The sequence below is a fragment of the Magnolia sinica genome, chromosome 3 (genome assembly GCF_029962835.1).
Source record: "Magnolia sinica isolate HGM2019 chromosome 3, MsV1, whole genome shotgun sequence".
NCBI lineage: Eukaryota > Viridiplantae > Streptophyta > Magnoliopsida > Magnoliales > Magnoliaceae > Magnolia > Magnolia sinica.
Window position 1 is genome coordinate 33,301,903 of NC_080575.1, and position 21,331 is coordinate 33,323,233.

Here is a 21,331-nt window from a genome sequence, read left to right on the forward strand (position 1 = left end):
AAACCTCCACCAGCCTACATGGTATAGATTTTGGGATGGTGATATCATATGAATTGAATGGAATTTTCAATGTTGGTGTCCAACACAATGTCACTTTCCCTCTTTGATTTATTAATTTCGTTCATTCCATGAGATTGTTATCGAATTGTACTTTACGTGCATGCATGCATGTCCAGGATACGCAGCTTGCATTGCGAGTTGTTCACGCATGACTAGGAAGCGTGACTTGCATTGCAAGTGGTGCATCAGACTCATGGGACTCGTTGCTTATATTAAGTTGTGTTCTGGAGATAGTATATGTCTCATTGAAAATATGAAGGATTTCGCTTGGAACTATATAGCTAAAGTAATACTTAGGAACATAAGAAGATGCATGTATTTGCACAAAAGATGGGTGTAACTGAAATCTCTATGTGAGGGTGTGAATATGTTCTTTTTGGGTATGGTGAAGAAATAGAATACAAAGAAAATTTTCAGATTCATCTTCCTTTGCTTTATTTATTATTACAACAAAAGGCTTTATGATCCAACACTTGTTTGATGTGACTTTAGAGTATATGCAACAAGGGAATAGGAATGGTAGACAAGGAACAAGCTAAGATGCCAATGCTTGTATATGTTTCTCATGAAAAGAAACGTTCCTATCCTCACCACTTCAAAGCCGGCGCCCTGAATGTCCTGTATGTACACACCCTGTTTCTATCACTATCTCTATCTTTATCTCTAACAAAAATTGACTACTCTCTCTCCCACTTTCCAATGTCACAGCTACAGGTATCATGCATACTTAGCAATTCCCCATACCTATTGTTCTTAGATTGAGACATGTACTTGAACGACCCAACTTTCGCTCAAGAAGCCATGTATTTCCACCTCAATCCTCACATTTCTCCCTCTCTGTCTTATGTTCAATTCCCTCAAACCTTTCACAACATCAGCAGCAATGATATCTATGATTCCTAACTGAGAGAGGTTTTCAAGGTATATGAATCAGTGACGAACAGTAACTCATTCCACACTTGCACCCAATGCAGCTGGAGAGTGATTTTCTTTTCTTTAACAGCTTTGTTATATTGTGGAAATCATGTCTAGATTTGGTGGAAAGGTTGCGATGAGATCAAAGGACCACCTTTGTCTGGAACTAGATTTTACATGAGAAGGGAAGCATTATACGCAACTACACTAGGCTACTCTTCCAGAAAATGTCAGTCGTGTACAAAAGCCCATGCTATCTATACAAGTTCCAAAATGAAAGATCGAAGAAGCACATTAGCTGATTTTTTTAGTTGATTTTTCTTGCAACGAGCAGGGCTGGATTCCATACATGATCTCCATCAATTTAGAGAATGTGTGGGTCCCTCTAATGAGCTGATTAAGTCAATGCGCCAAAACTATAAATGCAATGTGGATGATAGTGTTGCACCAAATGCATTACTATTCCAAGAAGCCAACTCTTGGCCTCTTGCACTTACGAGGAAGATACAAAATGGGGTAAAGAGGTAGGTCCCATTCTCAAGTTATCGCTTGTGTCCATTGGTTGGGCAATCCATGATGGGGCCCACATGGCATCGTAGGAAACTACCCATTTGATTGGCTCTATAGTGGATGGGAACTTTATAAGTATCACATTCGTCAAACAATTCTAACCATAGTTTAAAAACATGAAACTTTAGTTGACCCAAAACCTAGTTGAGTCCAGTCAACACAAACTCAGACAAGCTCATCAAAAATTTGCACGAGTCATTTCTGCCTGATATTTAATGCTAAAATATAAATAATATATAAATTATGTCAAGTTATGCAAAGCTATCCAGTTTTTTCAAGTTTTTATTGAATTTTATGAAGTTTTTCCGTATCCAATCAAGTTTAATCCAAGTCATAACCAAATTGAGTTTTCTTTTGGTCTTGGTAAAATCTGGTGGAGGCAAGTTCAATTTTATTTTTATTTTCCAGTTTTCAAACTATGATCGATCTATTCAATTCACTGCTTTCCAATGGACGACAGAGCAAAACTATCCAAATGTTCATGATCAACCAGACCAAATCAGGTGACCAGCTTAAGGTTCTTCCCCTCAATGTGATTTTTTGTACATTTTTCCATCCACCATATGGCCCTTCATGGATATGCTCAGGTCATGAAGGCAAAGCTCCTCTTCTCTTGAGGTTTCTTCATGAAAAGTGTCACTAACTACAATTGTTTGTTGGTGAGCAGATAGGCTTCCTTTATGATTCTGTGCTAGAGGATTTCGTGACAGGGTTCCTCATGCACCGTGGAGGGTGGATATCTGTCTATGTTGATCCTCCAAGGCCCTCATTCTTCGGCACAACTCTTATCAATTTGAATGACATCTTGGCAATATTTTAAATATCGTTATCGCATAATGTATCGCAACCTTGGGATACGGATAAATATCGGTTATCGCGTGGGATATATCGGTTGTATCGCATAATGTATCGATGTTGTTAGGAAACATGGGGACATTGGGAAATTGGTCGAATGAAACTTCAGAGATTGTTGAAAAAGACATCAATACACACTTAGAAATCAAAGCGTTACAAAAAACAAAAAGGCACATAATAGGGGCTTCCTTTGTATGGGGTCTTAATATATGTGCTTTTCAACTGAACTGATGGAAGTATATTCAAAGTCTATTCATATAATTTATAAACATAAGAAGACATGTATGAAAATACAAGCAATACATTCAAAAGCAAAAGAAGAATCACTAAATCGGGTTATATACATGTTTAATTTTGTATTTGGATACAAAGATTGCAACTAATTTATGAGAAATTGAGAAATTTTGTTTTTTCTCAATTTTCCTCGACTTGGCCCATCTCTCCCAAATCTCGAAATCGAAGTTCCAAATCCATAATTTTTCATGGAAAATATGAAGAATCATATATTTGTAACCATTTGACACTGGTTTAATGTGATTTACAACAAGAACATGGATCGGAAATTGAAAATGATGGTTGGATCGAATAGGTGGGATATATCGGTACTACCTATGTGTTTTGTATTGCACAGGTAGGATAGAAGATATATCGTGGGATATATCGGCAGATATCGTCGATATTTAAAACATTGCTTCTTGGTTCAAAATAAGAGATGGGCAGCTGGTCTACTCCAAGTCGCTTGTTCTCGGTTCTGCCCTCTAAAATATCGGTTGTCCCGCAAGTCTCTCCTTCTAAGTATGTATAATGGATTTCTCACATTCCAGCCCTTCTATTCCCTGTCCATGCTAAGCTATGCTACCATCCCACAGCTGTGCTTCTTGAACTCCCATCTCATTATATCCTCAGGTAAATGTAACCATATCCAAGAATCTTTACTGAAATTTCTTCTTGTTTTCGTTTAACTGGTCTATACTTTTCAAACAGAGAACTGTATTTTATCAAGCTAGTTACAGGGAAGAACGGGGCCGGCCACTTCAATGGACCAATCAAGTAGTTGACAAAAAACAAGCTGAAAGATATGAGAAGGAGATATTCGATTTCCAAGGTGCAACCCTTATGCTTGTCCCTCTGATTACTCTAGCCATTCTAAACATGGTATGCTTAATTGGATGGGTCTTCAAAGTAATTGTAAGGGGAAGCTACGATGAGATGTTCGGACAGATCTTTCTCACATCCTTCATACTGGTTAACAGCTATCCACTGTATTAAGGGATGATGATAAGGATGGGACTCCGGCTGGATTCCAGCTCAGATCACCATCTTATCTGTGATATGTTCACTGCTTCTTGTCTCTTTAGGATCTATTATTCTCACACAATAAGTGTCATCCATCAAAGATTGATGGCGATTATCAATCCCTTCTAGATGACATTAGTGCTTCTGCAGACAATGTTGATGGACAATATGCAAGTTAGACTTCTCAGTGGTTTTATCTAAGTAATTAAAAACCCTCTACTTAATACTTGGTGAAGTTATGAAAGTTAGACTTCTCAGTGGTTTTATCTAGTAATTAAAAACCCTCTACTTAATACCTGGTAAAGTTATCTACTTGGTGCTGTCTTCCTATTTATGTGAGCTTCGAGAGAAAAATGATCATTGGCCTAATGGCCATGACTTGATCATTCATGAGGTAGTTCAAACTGTGGATCTAACCATGGTTTTAAAAAATAGTCAACTCACATAGGTTTTGGTCCAAAATGAAATGAGCCACCAGTCCAAAACGGACCAAAACCAACTGAAACAGACGGACTGATATGTGCAGAGTCTTACTGGTTTGGGTCCCCAAGTGAGTCCGGAACTGCTATTTAATTCCATGGAACTGAGATGTTAGAGGAAACTCATTAGATCTGATGGTGTGTGGTGGAAAAATGAAAAAGGTCCACAAATTGGACGAGTAGGAATGTCAGTCTGCTGATTTCAAAACAATGGTACATCTCCAGTTGCATACCTTGATGACTGGTCTGGATCATGGACCATTATGCACTTTCCAACTTAAGTATGATGCATTATAAAAGAAAATTGATACACTAATACTGTTAGATTTTCCTTATATTTTGTAGCTCATTCTAATAACAGTAAGTATCTTAGATATGAATTCCCAGGCTGGGGATTTAATATCACCTTTTTTTATTAAAAACTATGAATCGAAATATATGAAAATTGTGGAATAACTAAACTAGAATTTAAAAGGCTCATGAATAAAAATAGAAGCAGAAGCATGATGAATGTGAAGATTATAACCAAAACTAAATTATTCTATAACTGAAGTCAAATAGAACTTACAAACCCATCCTCACCATCTTGGATCCTCATACTCCATCAATATAGGGTTTCCTATGGTTTCTCCAAGGCCAATGATTTTTTTTTAAAAAAATATTGTAGTGATTTATTCTATTATTTCTCTAGGAACTGACCTACTGTTTACGGGAGAGTGTATGTGTGAAAGATGTGTAAGGGAGGGAGATATGGAAGGAGGGCTAGGTGGGTATAAATAGGCCTGAAAAGAAGTCCAAAGTCAACGAAAGCCATGTGGCAAGCATTAGCACTGATGTGGAGGGATTTCTAGAATGTTTTAAATGTTTAACATGCTTGTGATCACACCTATGGTAAAAAAAATTCACCAGCAGCAGTCTCATTTTCACCAGGTTATGCATGGCGACAAGGAGGACTTTGCCCAATTCAATATGATGGCCAAAACATTGGAAATTGCATTGTTGTCATTATGGCATACTGGCAAACCTTCATTTTTGTCTCAGAGAATAGAGGACATGGTGGGGGCCCACTTTCAAAAATCATGGCCAGGGTTGCCAGCAGATACTTAGGTTGTTGCTGTTTCAATACCTCTACCGCCCTAATGCTGCCTTCCCTGCATTTTGATAATGATTATTGGTTTTTAACAGTTTAAGATAAATACCTTGGGGTTTTAACTTGATTTTGCAACATGCATAAACACCTAGGATATATGCAATGCTTGACTTTATGTGTAATTTTAGTCTCTCAAAGGGACATCCTTTGTTGAATGAATGTATCTAAAACCTAAACAAGTATATGAAATGGGAATATGGGTGTATATATTCATGCATTCATGCATCTACTAATATATGTATTGAGATATAGAAGCATTTGAGTATAAGAGTCCGTCTATTGTCTGAATGTGTTCAAATGTGACAAAATGACATACTATATGATATTCGAAATCAGTTCGCTAGGACGCTAAAATGGGGCATCCACAATATACCCTGCTTTGATGCAAAACTCGAATAGAGGTGGACATCAAAGACAACCAGATGCAAATATCTATTGCCATTTGGCCCTCATGAGACTGGTCTAGCAAGAGTGGCAGATTACAATGGAAAGCATCCTAAGATAATTTTGATATGCTCTAGATATTTAAAGAAATTTTCTAGGTTCCAAAATTTGTAATTTCTTTCTCCATACACAAGTACCATGGCAGTTCTCCTCGTGCGGACATTCCAAATCCTAAGTTTTAACCAATTTTCAGTATCTTGACTAGATAAAGGTAGCTCTAGCGGCTCATGAGCCTCATGTTGGGACTTTGTAGGATCTAGCCAAAGCAAGTGTCCAAAAGAGTCAGGTTAGCTGAAAAAACTAAAGCTAAACTAAACTAAAAGGAAATGGGGGTAGAAATTTCTCCATCTAACATAAGCTTTTCAGGATTGAATTTTTTGAACTAGAATAGAATGATAACTATGTCGATGACAGAACTCAACATAAGGAATACAAAAGCATCAACCTACCCTTCTCGTAACATTGAGTCTTCTATCACAAGTAACATATGTGAACTCATCTTCAATGTCTGAAAATAAAAGTTGGTCATCTTTTAAAAGTGTAATTTCAGTTCGAACACCACCTACTAATAATGTCGACATTAAACAAAGTGAGACTCAAAGAATCTAAGTCTTGAGGAACAAAGTGTACTCTCAGGTTCAAACATCCTAGTTGTTTTCTGTTGTTGTTGTTGTGGTTTGTTGTTTCTCTATTTTGTTTTCTATTTGGAAAGAACTTAAATAGATAATCTTCTATGGAATAATTTAGATAAGCTCCTTTGTTTTTGTTGTTGTTCTTACTTCTTCTTCTTCTTGCTGTTCTTGACACTCGTTATTTATAACTTTTACACATCCAATATTTGTGCTTTGTTCTCATTGTTGATGATTCAGAATTTTCAACTATAAATTCATAAACAAGATTTTTTGTATTTTTTATTTTGCAAGTCTTTTGCATAAAATCATAAATTTTAACTACCTCATATTGATATACAATCCTTTTTTTTCCGGAGTCTTTCATGGACCATGTAGCTGCCATCATCATCTAAGCCTTCTCCCAATTTATGAATTTGCCGTTTATGAACCCATAAACTTTTACGTTTTTAAAGAAATATTTTGAATTCTATCTTGTTAGTAGAGTGGAGGATCAAGTTGTATGTGAATAATACAGTCATCAGACATCAACATATGCCTGTGCGTCGCTGCCCTGCTGCAGAGACCAGTTGATTCTGGGCTAATTCATCTGCATAGTATGGCCCACCCAATACAGACCTCCGATTGTTTTAGGTCAGCATGTATGACTTCATGTCATGAGCATAGGCTTAAATAGGACCCTCATTTGTGTGTTTAGATCATAGATGCAGCTCAGACTCACCCAGGCCTGGTTTGACACCATGAGTCACTCAGACACATCACCCTCAACTCGAGGCGGGATGAACCGGCACAAGTCACCAAGTCTTAAAACTTTTGGTTTAGACAAAGGTATGCATGATGAGTTGATGACATCCCAAACTCCTCTTGCAGTGCTTCATGTTGGGATTTTGGCCTGCGGAATCACACAGATCTAGATCTAGGATAGCAATTCAATGGCACCAAGCACATACAAGAGAACACACAAATTTAACATGGAAAACCCTTGCGGGAAAAAACCACGGCACAAAGTGACAGAATTCCACTATGAAAGCATCAATTACAAAGAGAGAGGACTTACCCGATTCGAACAACCTCGAATCTCACCCTTGCTACACCCTTTGATAACCCTAGAACCCTTTAGAATACCTTTAGGAAGCCTTAGAATACCTTAGAATAGCCCTAGGGACCCCTATTTATAGTTTAGGAAACTCTACTTACGCACCTAGTCCGGAAAAGTCCGGAAACCGCCTCAAATTTATGCAGTCCACGTAGGATCTGCGTAACCTCGACTAGTCGAGCCGAGGCCTCGACTGGTCGAAAGACCCCCTCGACCGGTCGAGCCATCCCCTCGACTGGTCAAACAGCCCGGACACCAAAAAATATAGGTCACTAGACTTTGAGTCGAGCAAGCCCCGACTAGTCGAGCGGCCCAAAAAATATGTCAGATTTAAGGCATCTGACAACAATCGCCACCATACCTTCAATCTTCAACCATGTAGCTTCTTAACCTCTTCTCTTATCTCTGCATCACATCATAACTTCTCGTGCACACTCCGTCCTTCTTTTCCGCCATTACCAAGCCCAGAGAAGTTGTACATAACTTAAACTTCTCTACAAGAACGACCTTGGTGATCATATCTTCCGGATCTAAATTTACATGTCAACCACCTTTGCTCTTGTCTTCCCAAAAATAAAAGACGTAGTCTTCTTACCATCTCACCGCTACCCAATATTGCTTCCTGGGGTACTTGCTCACAAAACTGATAGCCTGTGAAATAACCGATCTAATCCAGACCATGGCATGCATTGCCAACCGCATTCGAATAAGGCTCATGAGATATCCTGCTTTTCCTCATTTGTTTTGGGACATGTTTTGAGGAAAACTTGAGGAGAGACGCGTAGGGAACGCTCTCCGGCTTTACCTGGCCCATCACATCCTTGATCAATACCTACACACAAGGTATTCCTCTTGTGAGTACCAAAGCCTACTCCTCCTTCAGTCTCAATGCCAAGAACCATCCTTGCAGCCCTCCCGATCCTTCATCCTGAATGTCCCACTTAACTGAGTATTCAGTACATTGATTTCAGACATGTCATAATTGGCGATCTATATGTCATCAACATACAATACCTGACCCACTATGAAGAAATCAAGCCATTGCCTAGGCAACAGGTGGAACCACGACCTTCTGCAAAGTCTTTTCTCAGCCCTTTTAACTTCGAACCGCTCTGGTTGCTTCATGTAGATTTGCTCTTTACTTTCTCTTGTAGAAGTGCAGACTCCACATCCATCCTTCCAGCTCAAGATCACATTGGTCAACCAACACCAATCACGGATCTAATAAAAACCTACTATACCGTCAGCGCGAATATCTCTGAGAAGCCGATCCTTTCTCTCTAGCATAACCCTTCACTACCAACCTCGCCCTGTATCTATGTTTTATCCTCCTGAAGATCCACCTGCATCTAACCGCTCTTCGGCCCACTGGAAACTCCACCCGCTCCCATATGTCAGTTTGGTACAATGAATCCATTACATCGCCCATAGTCACCTTTCACTTCTCAGCACCAGGCTTACCTAAAACCATCTGAATAGAAGATGAATCCCCTGCGATATTGGAGTCATCCATGTACCTCACCGATATCCTACGATCATGTCGTGTGATTCTTCTCACAAGTGGCTACTCCACCTGCTCGGTATCCCTGTCCACACGTCTCAGCCTTCCTGCCCAGCCCGCTCATGTGGTCATGCCCAACATGCCACACACGTGCAAAGGTGGAATCCGCTACATCCACTGCAGCTCCACCTATTGAAGTGCTTCCGATCAACCTGTACAAGTTATCGAGTCGTTGCGCTTTCATGATTACCCGTGTCCCCTTAGATACTTTAAGAGTACTATCAATACCTGTGAACTCGCAGCCCATTGCCTCAAGTACACCAAGAGAAATCAGATTTTTCTTCAAATCAAGAACGTGCCTGACATCAGTCAAGGTACTCTCCACCCTATCAAACATCTTAATACGCACTGTACCAATAGCCACAACATTACAAGCAATATCATTGCCCATAAATACCTGTCCACCATCGCACTCCCTATAACTAGTGAACCAACTCCGATGAGGAGTCATGTGAAAAGATGCCCTTGTGTTTAGAATCCACTCGCCTTTACAATCATCGTATGACCGTTTGATCGTAGATATAAACAAAACATTACCATCGCATTCACTCGATCCATCTGACGTGGCAGCATTGGCCTCCCTATATGAAGCCTCGGAATCTTCTCTCTTCAATTTAGGATTTTCATAATCCTTCTTCACATGTCCTTCCTTCCCACAATTCCAGCAATTTACCTTTCCTTTGCCCTTGGAGTTGGACCTAGAACCTGAAGAACCTGTACCTTGTTCAGAATTCCTACCCCTTGTAAGCAGTGCCTCAGAAGATATCACCATGTCGACGTTAAGCTTTCTCATAGCCTTTCCTTGAAGGGCCGAGATAATGGTGTCGACACTCAGGGTTTTATTCGTTGAGTACATTGTGTCCTTAAATGACTCATAAGACGCCGGAAGCAAGGTATCCCGTATCGGTATCGGTTGGCGTAACGGTGTCCTCCAAAACCGATACGGATACGGAGGCGTAACGGTGATACGGGGGCGTAACGGTGATACGAGGGCGTAACGGCGCAAAAATTTTTTTTTGCCAAAAAAAATATGAAAAAATATGGATTAAATCCAGAATATTCTAAGCATTCCAAATATGCATTCATTTATAAATTGGAACATGTTTATGGTGGTGTAACGGTCCACTCTTTGGTGAGAAGTTGTATCGGACTGTCTGATGAATTTATGAACCAGATAACCTGAATTTGACTACAAAATTCATATATTTAATTTTCTAACTATCTACTATCAATGATAGATATATTAGAATGAATGTAAAATGAAAATATCTTACATCAGGTGTTTGCAATTATTTTTGAGGAATTTCTCGAACATACCTGTGGTCCTGTGCAGTGTGGTGCACCATGCACGTGACTGTGATTCCTGTCTATAACTTGTCATCCTCAAGTCAAGAATATTAAAAAAAAATAAAAATAAAAATTAGTAGTGTCGATATACTCCCCTGCAACTTGATTAAGGATTACTTGATTGGTTGTCAGGGGAGCTATTTTAAATACAAGTTCGGCAGTGTCAAGTGTGTACTTGGACTGTTGTGAGCTGTTTGCTGCAACAAATACTTACCTTAACACAAATATATACTCACAAGTCACAATCACAAGTTACCACCAAAATGAAAATCTGCTTTTTTGTGGTTGCTCAACCTCCACATCATCGTCATCGTCACCATCAGTCTGAGGTATCCGATAGGTGTAGGTGCTACATATCCATAATATCCAGGCCGGAAGGAAATACTAGATCAACGAAACTAGAGGATGACTGATCCGACTAGGCAACGACTCGACCCGGAATAAGGATATCCACCAGTGCCCGTCGAATAGATACCTGCCCCTTCTGCAGTTGAGAATCTTGAGATTGAGAGTGCGTCTGTGATGAGTAACTTGGATTTGGATCGGATATCTATAATCATATGGATATTGATCGGAGGGCTACTCCAACATGAATGTGATGGACCAGGTAGTATAACCATCATAATTCAATTCACCATAAGAATATCCATCATAATAACCAAGACCATGAGCCTGCTGATGTTGGACCTCCCGGACCGGTGCACCACTAGATGTACCCACCTCCTGCTGTATCGTGACTCGGTACACTCATAAATCCGACCTCGTGTACCACCTCGTCGGCTGTTCATCGACATCGTGATCTGTAGACGGCAGATAGGGCACGAGCAACACCGAAGTGCCGGCCACCGGGGCGGGGGTCATCGTCTTCATCCGACACGGTCACGCTACCCACTGCTCGTACCCTTTGTTGATCTTGAGCCGTATCTGTACGTGGCATAAACTGCCCCTCTTACCGGGTCCAACACATCTGCACGACTCTCTTGTTGCGCTCTGCGTATTTCGGTCATCAATTTCCAATTCTTCACTATCCTCTTCAATTTGTTTTTCCCTTGTTTCCAACCAAGGTAGAAGTGGGTCATCCTCATCATAAATATTATCCAAGTTTATTGGACAGTAGTCTCCGTCATCAGCAGTTGTAATGCTCCTATGATGTCGTCGCATTCTTAGTTTTATATTGTAGTGCATGAAGACAAGTCTATCTAATGTTCTAGTCTGCAATCTATTCCTATTCTTTGAATGAATGAGCGCAAAACAACTCCAATTCCTTTCGCAGCTAGAGGAAGATGTTGTTTGGCTCAAAATTTCTACTGCAATTTTTGGAGAGCCTTCGTACTCTCTCCGAAATTAATCCACCATTCGGCCGGTTGCAATCTAGATATTGCTGCTATGCAAGAGCATCTCCAAAGCTACCAAGGCGATTTCCAAATGTATCTAATTCATTTAATGCCTTTATTTGCATATCTAAGTCGCTCTAATCTCTTTATCACATTTTGAGCCCGACACGAACTTCATCATCCGCAACAAATGATTGGGCATATCTATACCTAGGATTTAGGTAGTAACCTGCTGCATGAAGATCGTGATGGAGTTGGTTTGTCCATCTCTTGTCGATCATCTTCCAATAAGTCTGCCAACTTCTACAATCACGTTGAATTGCAAGCTTTACCTTATCCATGGCATCATATAGGAAGCCCATGGTAGGTGCTTCATCGATTCAACAAGACGGAGTACCCTCATTAGTGGCTCCATCACCTTTAGGATCGCCTTGACCTTCTTCCAATATTTGTTGTCCCGTATGGTGTTCACAACTTCGACCGGTATTCCTGATGTCTTCTTCCCATGTTTTGTGTTGAGCCATTCTCGGGAAGCGAACATCTCACTCAACTCTTCTCTATGCTGGAATAAACTCTCTAATGCTATAAAGTTTGTTGCGAATCTAGTCGCCGCAGGCCTCAACAACTCTCGTCCTTTCGTAAACTTTCTCATTATTGCAACTACTTGATTATGGTTGTAAATAAACGTCGTCACTTCCCTTGCCCTTTCGACCATTTCCTTAACATTCTTTTTCTTCCCAATATCTTCCAATATAAGATCAATACAATGGGCAGCATATGGTGACCAAAAAAGATGTTTTCTCTTATTCATCAACATATGTCCTGCATGCTTATATGATGCTTCATTATCTGTCACAATCTGCACTATATTCTCCTCTCCAATCTCGTCCACAACTTTATCCATTAGTCCATTAATATAAGTAGAATATTTTGTTACCTCTGAGGCATCAATTGACTTGTGGTATGTAGTTTCTAAGTGGCAATACACCATGAAGTTGATCATGCTGCGTCTGGTTGGGCCAGTCCAAGCATCACACATGATTGTGCATCCCTTGGCTTGCCATACAGGTTTAAATATAGCCACGTATGCTTTTACATCCGTATACTCTGCATCTGTCCATTTCTCCCTAATCTCCTTAGCCGTGGGAGCTTTTATTCCTTCACCTGCTTCTTCTGCTGCATCAATTACCACCTGCCAATATGGAGAATTGGCCATGTTAGGAGGTATGTTGGCATGTATAAATAGCTTTGCCGCTGCTCTACCTAATTTCTCAATGGAAGTTCTACTCCACATTTATTTTATCTTCTTTTGTTTAGTTGATTCTTTCCTAAACAGGATTGGATCAATAGAGGGTCTTTTGGGCTCATTTACTTCTTCATCTAAACGTATAGGGGCATCACGTGAAGATGTCTGTCGTCGGCTCCCAAACACGTCGTAACCCACCAAACCTACCCCCTGCAGAAGCAGTTGTACATTCAGTTGCACTCCCACTCCCACTCCCACTGCCTCCCCCTGTATCACGCACTGACCCATGCGTGCCAAACATGCGGCGACGTTCTTCCTCTTTACGAGCTAGACGCAAGCTCTCTCTCCTAGCTATAGTAAATTCTCGATCTGAATCTTCGTCAAAATCAATAATATCTTCATCATGAATGCTCATATATTCAGGACTAAACACCTCCTATCGAGCTACATTCAAAATATCATCTTTCTTCTTTTGTACAGCAGCACGTTTACCCTTCGACTCATCCAGACTAGCTTGCATTAAAAGCATTATCTCTTTCGGTACTCTACTACATGGTGCAGCTTGACCCTTTCGATGTGCCAAATGTTGTTTGAGACGGGTAATTCCACCAGTCACTAGTCTATCACAATACTTGCACTTCATTTGGTGCCTAGTACCACCAACCCTCTCACAATGTTGCCATCCAATATCATCACTTACTTGTTGTTGGCCAGATCCAGACATTTCTTTAGGCTTAGGTAGACACTAGATAATTAGATTTGAGTATAAGTGTATGACCTATGTTAATAAAGATGATTTTATATTCTAACTAAACCCTAAGAAGCTCCAAGGCAAAACCTGTCCAATATAAGCAAATAAAAACATAGAGTCACTAATTCGAAAATAGAAAAAAATTATAAAATGACACCCCAAATCTGTAAAATACACATTAACATGTTCTACTATGATTAACATATCACATGGCATGATTAAAACAGTAAAACAATCATTAAAAAATTATTTTTTAAATTTAAAAAAGAAGGGCCATAATTAATGCGTAAATAGAAAAAAATATTAAAAAATTATAAAATGGCACCCCAAATCTGTAAAATGCACATTAACATATTCTACTATGATTAACACATCATATGGCATGATTAAAACAGTAATACAACCATTAAAAATTGATTTTTCGAATTTTTTAAAAAAGGGGCAAAATTCATGCGTAAATAGAAAAAAATATTTAAAAAATATAAAATGGCACCCCAAATCTGTAAAATGCACATTAACATGTTCTACTATGATTAACACATCATATGGAGTGATTAAAACAGCAAAACAATCATTAAAAATTGATTTTTTGAATTAAAAAAAAAAGGGGCAAAATTCATGCGTAAATAGAAAAAAATATTTAAAAAATATAAAATGGGACCCCAAATCTGTAAAATGTACATTAACATGTTCTACTATGATTAACACATCATATGGAGTGATTAAAACAGCAAAACAATCATTAAAAATTGATTTTTTGAATTTTAAAAAAAGGGGCAAAATTCATGCGTAAATAGAAAAAAATATTTAAAAAATATAAAATGGGACCCCAAATCTGTAAAATGCACATTAACATGTTCTACTATGATTAACACATCATATGGAGTGATTAAAACAGCAAAAAAATCATTAAAAATTGATTTTTTGAATTTTAAAAAAAAGGGGCAAAATTCATGCGTAAATAGAAAAAAATATTTAAAAAATATAAAATGGGTCCCCAAATCTGTAAAATGCACATTAACATGTTCTACTATGATTAACACATCATATGGAGTGATTAAAACAGCAAAACAATCATTAAAAATTGATTTTTTGAATTTTAAAAAAAAGGGGCAAAAAAATATTAAAAAAATATTAAATGGCACCCCAAATCTGTAAAATGCATATTAACATGTTCTACTATGATTAACACATCATATGAGATAATTAAAACAGCAAAACATATTAAAAAAAGTATAAATACCTATTTTTGACAAATTTATGAAAAATGGCCCACCAAGCTTTGATTCAACAAAATCCGCCAATATAATGTGTTTTTTCCTCAAATATCCAGCCAAGGTTGGTCGAAATTAGCAGTAGAAGGAGTGAGAAGGAGTTTGGAAGCAAGAAGTTTCGAAAAAACATCAAAAACGGACCTTAAAATGCAAAAAAAAATGGCCGTTTTTCGACCGTTACGGCGCTGACCGTTACGGGTGACCGTTACGCCCGTATCGGCCCCGTATCGGCCGATACGGGTACAAAAAATGGAATCGGCCGTTTCGGCCCCGAATCGGGTAACGGTGCGTACCGTTACCGTTACGTATCGGCCGATACGTAACCGATTTGGCATTCCCTGGCCGGAAGAGAATTCAACAACATACATGCTTGTTCTTCATCTTTCATCACTTCCTCCATGTCCAACAATTTGCAAACTAATTTATTAAAGTTGCTAATGTGAGCCTCCAAATCTCCACCCACTGCCATCTTAAAGTTATACCACTGCCGCTTCAAGTGTAGGCGATTTTCAGAGGATTTTTTCGCATAGACATCCTCTAACTTCGCCCATAACTTAGCCGCAGTTTTCTCCCTCATGACGTTGTAGAGAACCTCATCCATGAGACATAAACAGATCGATGATAAAGCCTTCTTATCAAGAGTATTCCAATCATCATCAATCATAGTAAACTTTCGCACCTCAAGAACACCATCTTCGCCTTGCTTGATTAAGGAACTGATCATTTTGATCTTCCATAACTCAAAATTATTTTTCTCTGAGTACTTCTCAATATCATACCTAGTGCTTGCCATTATTACTAATCTCTCAGATTCAGATCTGTGCCCCAACGATTGCTTTGATACCACTTGTTGGGATTTTGGCCTGCGGAATCACACAGATCTAGATCTAGGATAGCAAGTCAATGGCACCAGGCACATACAAGAGAACACACAGATTTAACGTGGAAAACCCTTGCGGGGAAAAACCACGGCACAAAGCGACAGAATTCCACTATGAAAGCATCAATTACAAAGAGAGAGGACTTACCCGATTCAAACAACCTTGAATCTCACCCTTGCTACACCCTTTAATAACCCTAAAACCCTTTAGACTACTTTTAGGAAGCCTTAAAATACCTTAGAATAGCCCTAGGGACCCCTATTTATAGTTTAGGAAACTCTACTTATGCACATAGTTCGGAAAAGTCTGGAAACTGCCTCAAATTTACGCAGTCCGCGTAGGATCTGCATAACCTCGACTAGTTGAGCCGAGCCCTCGACTGGTCGAAGGACCCCCTCAACCGGTCGAGCCATCCCCTCGACTGGTCGAGCGGCCCGGACATCAAAAAACATAGGTCGCTGGACTTTGAGTCGAGCGGCTCAAAAAACACGTTAGATTTAAGGCAACTGACAACACTTCAGTGGCATGAAATGTACGCACTTTTACCCAAAACCTCTTGCAAGCATGTGTGAAGCATTCCTTCTTTTTTTTTCTTTTTCTTTTTTCGAAAAGTGCGTGCATGAAACATTCTTGCCCAGGCACATCAAACGAGTCTGATCGCAAGTGGTCTGGTCAGAAATCAAACCAATGTATGAGCATGCCCTTTCACAGACTGTCCATCTTTTTATACATGTGGCCCACCTACTGACCATAGCTGCCTGATTTTCAGGCCAGGCCATGTACAGTGGGAGCCAGCTAATGAATTGCACCACCTAATCTTACTGGGCATATAACAAAAAAGAACCCAAACCAAGTTCGCAAAAAAGGAATGCCCATCCAGTGAAAACAGCTAAACGAGCATCATGTGTGCAAGATCTCAGAGACAGCTAAATAAGACATTACCAAGAACAAGAAGAATAAGCAGAATTCGCAAGAGTCAACCACCACAAAACATTCACAATAAGAATGAGAAACCATGATATTCATACTCATGCAGAGATTGAGAACACTGCCACCAATACCAGATCTCCCAAGGAACGTGGCATGATCAGTTCCCCAAATTGACCAATGCCTTTGGATTGCTAGTCACCCGAACATGAAGGTAACTAGCAGCCAAAATTAAATGAGATCATCGAAAAAGGCTCTAAATTCCACTACAAAAGTTGAAGTTATGCCATATCACTGAGCGAAAGCTAGAACAAAATTACCATTACAATCCTGAGCAAGGCCATTCCAACCGCTTGTGCCCTATATCCATATTTTATATTGGCAATAAGCGAAATAAAATAGCATGCCCTAGTTCGATGGATTCCAGTCAGCAGAGAAGAAATAAAGGGTACGTTTGGATCGCAAATGAATTTTATTGCAAAATTCAGTTCAATTATGAAAATCCATATTAAAATGATACTGCCTATTCATAGTGAAGTGGCAGCACCCAAAACTGAAGTTACCAGTCCCCAATTCTTGGGAGGCAATCACAACTTTAATGGCTGTGGATTCAGGGGTGAACCATATTTCTAAAACTCGCTTACTCGACTCTCTGGTGAATCGACTAGATTGCAAGCCGAGTCGATGAGAAACTCCATCGCGAAATTGATTCAGTCCAATCAGGACAATTCCCCGAGTCGACTCAACAACTCGGCCGACTCGATACAACTTAAACCAAGTCAGTGCCCAATCAGGGCCTTTTAGTAATAAAGAACATCAGTGCATTAAAAGCAAAACACTATAATCATCATTCCTAGGAAATGGTTGTTTTTTAAGGATAAATTTTATATATATATAAGTTCAAATATTTATCCACACCACTTGTACTCTTCAATTATATATTATCAATTCGAGTCAATTTAAGACTGGTTCGAGTCTCTGAGTCCACCCGATTGGACATCGAGTCAAGTCAATTTTGGGTTTTTGAACTATTTGGTGAACATATGCTGGCCTGAGATCATGAATGTCCATTTGTCAAGTGGATACCAAGCATGTTTGTTCACTATAGGCTGTTGTCCATTTTTGTGGTAATCTTCCATGTTTCTTAGAAACACGCAGCAAACCAGATGAGTGGCCAGCCAAATAATGGACGAGTCTTAATAAACCTGATTTTGGCCCACAGATTTGACCAATGCATGGCTAGTGTTTGAACTATCGGTTTCGCTACAAGTTTCACTGGTTGGGGATACGCGTACAATAACGATATCACCAATAATATTGTCGATAACCAGAAATGCAGGGAAACATTGGGGAAACATGGGGAAAACAGTGGAACTTTTCAACGTAACTCTATGAAATGCTAAAATACACATATTTGCATATTTCAAAATCAAAAAATTGCAAAAAACAATGCATACATAATAAGTTTCCATTTAATTGGGCCTAAAACCATGTGTTGTTGTAAGAAATCAGTCCAACCATCCCATCCATCTCATTTATCCATCCAACATCTCATCTATCCATCCAACCATCCGACTTTCCATCCAAACATCTATCAATATATATATAAACAGAACTTTCACGATATCAATATATTGGCAATATTATCGAAATATTGTTGATACACTAGCAATACGAGCGGCACCTAAAATTTATACAATTGAAAATATTGGCGATACATTAGCGATATCGATATTTTGGCAATACAAGAAACACCTAGAATTTACACAGTTTCAAATATTGGTGATATTCATCGATATATCGCTACTATATGGAATTTCTGATACTACTAGTATTATTGGTATCGTTGAGCTGGAGATACAGATAATATCAGGGATATTTCAATAATATTGGGGATACTACGAACTATGTGCATCGCACGTTAGCATGCGCTCATAAATTGCTTCTTCAATCTCTCAGAAAAATTGCACCATCACATATTTCCACTGGCCCAATTCAACACTGAGAATCGAGGATCCCAGGTCAAGTAATATCCTCAAGCACTTGCTTCAAGGCCTGTCCATCCAATTGAAGAAATGAATTTAAGCACTAAAACAAGTAATGGGCTAAGGTTCTACATTTTTCTAATCGTCACTTCTATTCCATAATATGATCATGTAGCCCTCAATGCATGTAGACAGACAATTACTAGGCAATTCCATTTTTCAGATTCACCAAATGACATGGAATTCTGTCATCGTGCACCATCCACCATTTCTCTTGTAAGCATTCCAAGCTTCTTTTCACCCAAATACTTCTGCCCGGTGTTTTGAAACCCAAATGGCACTTGCTGGTCGATAAGAAGTACATTTCGGAAAAGAAACTGTTTCGGCTATCTGGTTCAGCTGGTCCAAACATCGGGGTCAGGTATTGGACCAGGTTGGCGAAGTGGTCAATGACTTTTCTTTTTAGATATACATAAAAGGATCTTTGATCTAAGGAAAGCCGAAAACAGGGACCTATTTAGGAAATCATGTCCCCCCATCCTGACCACTTTTCCATGGAACTCCTCTGAGCTCTCAACACCTTTTCTGTAATTCCACGGAAAACACAAGAAATGATCATATAGTGATGTAGCAACACGCGTCAGTCCATCCATCATCCTTGATAATTTTTTCTTGGAGCTCTTCAACTAAAATTTTCATGTGGACAGCATTCCATGCAAGACAAATTGCTCCAGTGTGACATTATGGTAAACATCATCTATCATGCCCTGCAGTTACCATTAGGTTCAAGGAAATTTCTTCACACAGTCAATCAGACAGGATCATCTAAATAATCATTGGTCCATGATAGGCTTGTGTTCCTTTCAAGGATTGTTTCAGAGCCCAACAACAAGCTGCAGGTGTGTTTTCCCCCCCATATTTCCTGCTTGCTCCATGCACTTCTGTCTATTCAAGTGGCTTCTAGTCTGGTGTTGCATATATTCAGAGCTTGAAGTCTCAGAAACACACATCTGCATGTTGCTTGTGGTGAGTCTTGTCACTAAGGCTATGTCAACCAAAGCGTCTCCAGTTCTAGAAGGAAACCCTAGAGAACCCATAACTAAAAGCAAGGTTTAACGAGTACATGATCAGTTCTCTGATCATGAATGATGACAAACAGGAGGTTTTAACAAGTACAGTGGCAGATTGCTTAATGTACTTAGTAGTAATATTGTTATTAATGATCTATGCATGGACTGACTGTAGAATGTGATTTTCAGGTCAGTCCAAAAGGCCGCTAAAAATAAATGGAACGTCAAGACAACTGATCTGACCAGAATTTGCATAAACTTGATGTCATAGACATCGTTTGATCACTCCACAACAGAACAGGTGTGTTTATGCCGTTGCCTCCAAATACCAGATTGTGTAGGTTACACGCCACTACAACACAGCCAGCTATGCATATGAGCATGATTTAATGGGGTAGCATGCAGGGAAAATATGTAAAGTGTGTGCTTTACTATGAAGGCAAATAAAGATGTAAGAAATGATGAACCAAAGAACAGTATGGCATTAGAATTAAAGAAAAAGACATTTGACGACCCTAAAGAGATGATTTTGAAAAGGCAGCATCGAATGAAAGAAAAGTAACTTTTCTAATAAAAGAAAACAACACTAAAAGAGGACAGTAATGTAGGGCCATTTTCACACCGGGCTCGAGTGGGGTGGCCAGTGGGATGCAAGGGCACACTCGGAGTGGGGGCCCATGTGAGGCGGGTGGCCCCTGTGAAGCGGAACCCATGTGAAGTGGGGCCCACAAGGGGGGTTTCAGCCGAGGTCCTAACCCATGGGATGTGGGGCCTGGGCTATGAGATAAAGGGATTAATTTTCCATACTCTATCAGTTCGAGCTTTTAGAGACAAGTATTGTAATTTGTAATCATTACCATTTTCCTTACATTATTGTATTAATGGGTGAAACAAATAGGCCCTAAGAGAGATGAACATATGAATATAATTGAAGAAGGAAATCATTTTTGCTTGAAACAAAGATAATGATCTTGGATGAAATAATGTTTCGAATTTTGCTTAGATGAAAGAAATAAGTTTTTTTTTTAATGAATGAATGAAATAAACTTGATAGAAAAAAGGAATTAATTTCAATAATTTTGATGAAATTCTTACTTAAACAAGTGACTTTGATTGATTTAAGAAAAATGATTTTATGTGAATAAAAATTATTTCTTCTTGAATGGACAACTTTGCTGGAATAAAATTTACTTTTACAATGGGATTTTAGCCTGAAAAGATGCAACTAACTTTTGCTTAAATAATGGAATGTTTGCTTAGGAAATCAATTTTCTCTTGGAGAAAATAATGAAATTAACTTTTCTTTAAATAAAGCAAAAGTGATGTTTCTCTTTGCTAAAGGAAATTAAATTACTTATGCAAAGGGAAATGATTTAAAGAAAAGATATGAAATGGGGATTACAGAACACATGAATGGGCTCAAGCTCAAGTCACCGAGTACCCACTTCTAACTCCCTTGAT

At 39.0% G+C, this 21,331-nt stretch overlaps 1 protein-coding gene and 1 long non-coding RNA gene across 5 annotated transcripts in view; both read left to right on the forward strand.

Moving 5' to 3' along the window:
- Positions 1-456: 456 nt before the first annotated feature.
- Positions 457-21,331, forward strand: part of LOC131239799 (cellulose synthase-like protein G2) — a 28,058-nt gene continuing 7,183 nt past the window's right edge. Inside the window, exons 1-2 of one of the 4 annotated variants that reach the window (XM_058237672.1) lie at positions 457-680; positions 3,414-3,505. In XM_058237672.1, the coding sequence (XP_058093655.1) occupies positions 577-680; positions 3,414-3,505 (196 nt within the window). In that variant the 5' untranslated portion in view covers positions 457-576. Of the gene's footprint in view, positions 681-3,186; positions 3,307-3,413; positions 3,941-21,331 lie in introns of those variants that run through there. The other 3 variants (XM_058237671.1, XR_009168392.1, XR_009168391.1) reach the window with 3 other exon arrangements.
- On the forward strand, positions 1,496-2,431 carry LOC131239800 (uncharacterized). The gene is made up of 2 exons (XR_009168393.1): positions 1,496-2,048; positions 2,213-2,431. It is a non-coding gene; the product is annotated as an uncharacterized LOC131239800 (long non-coding RNA).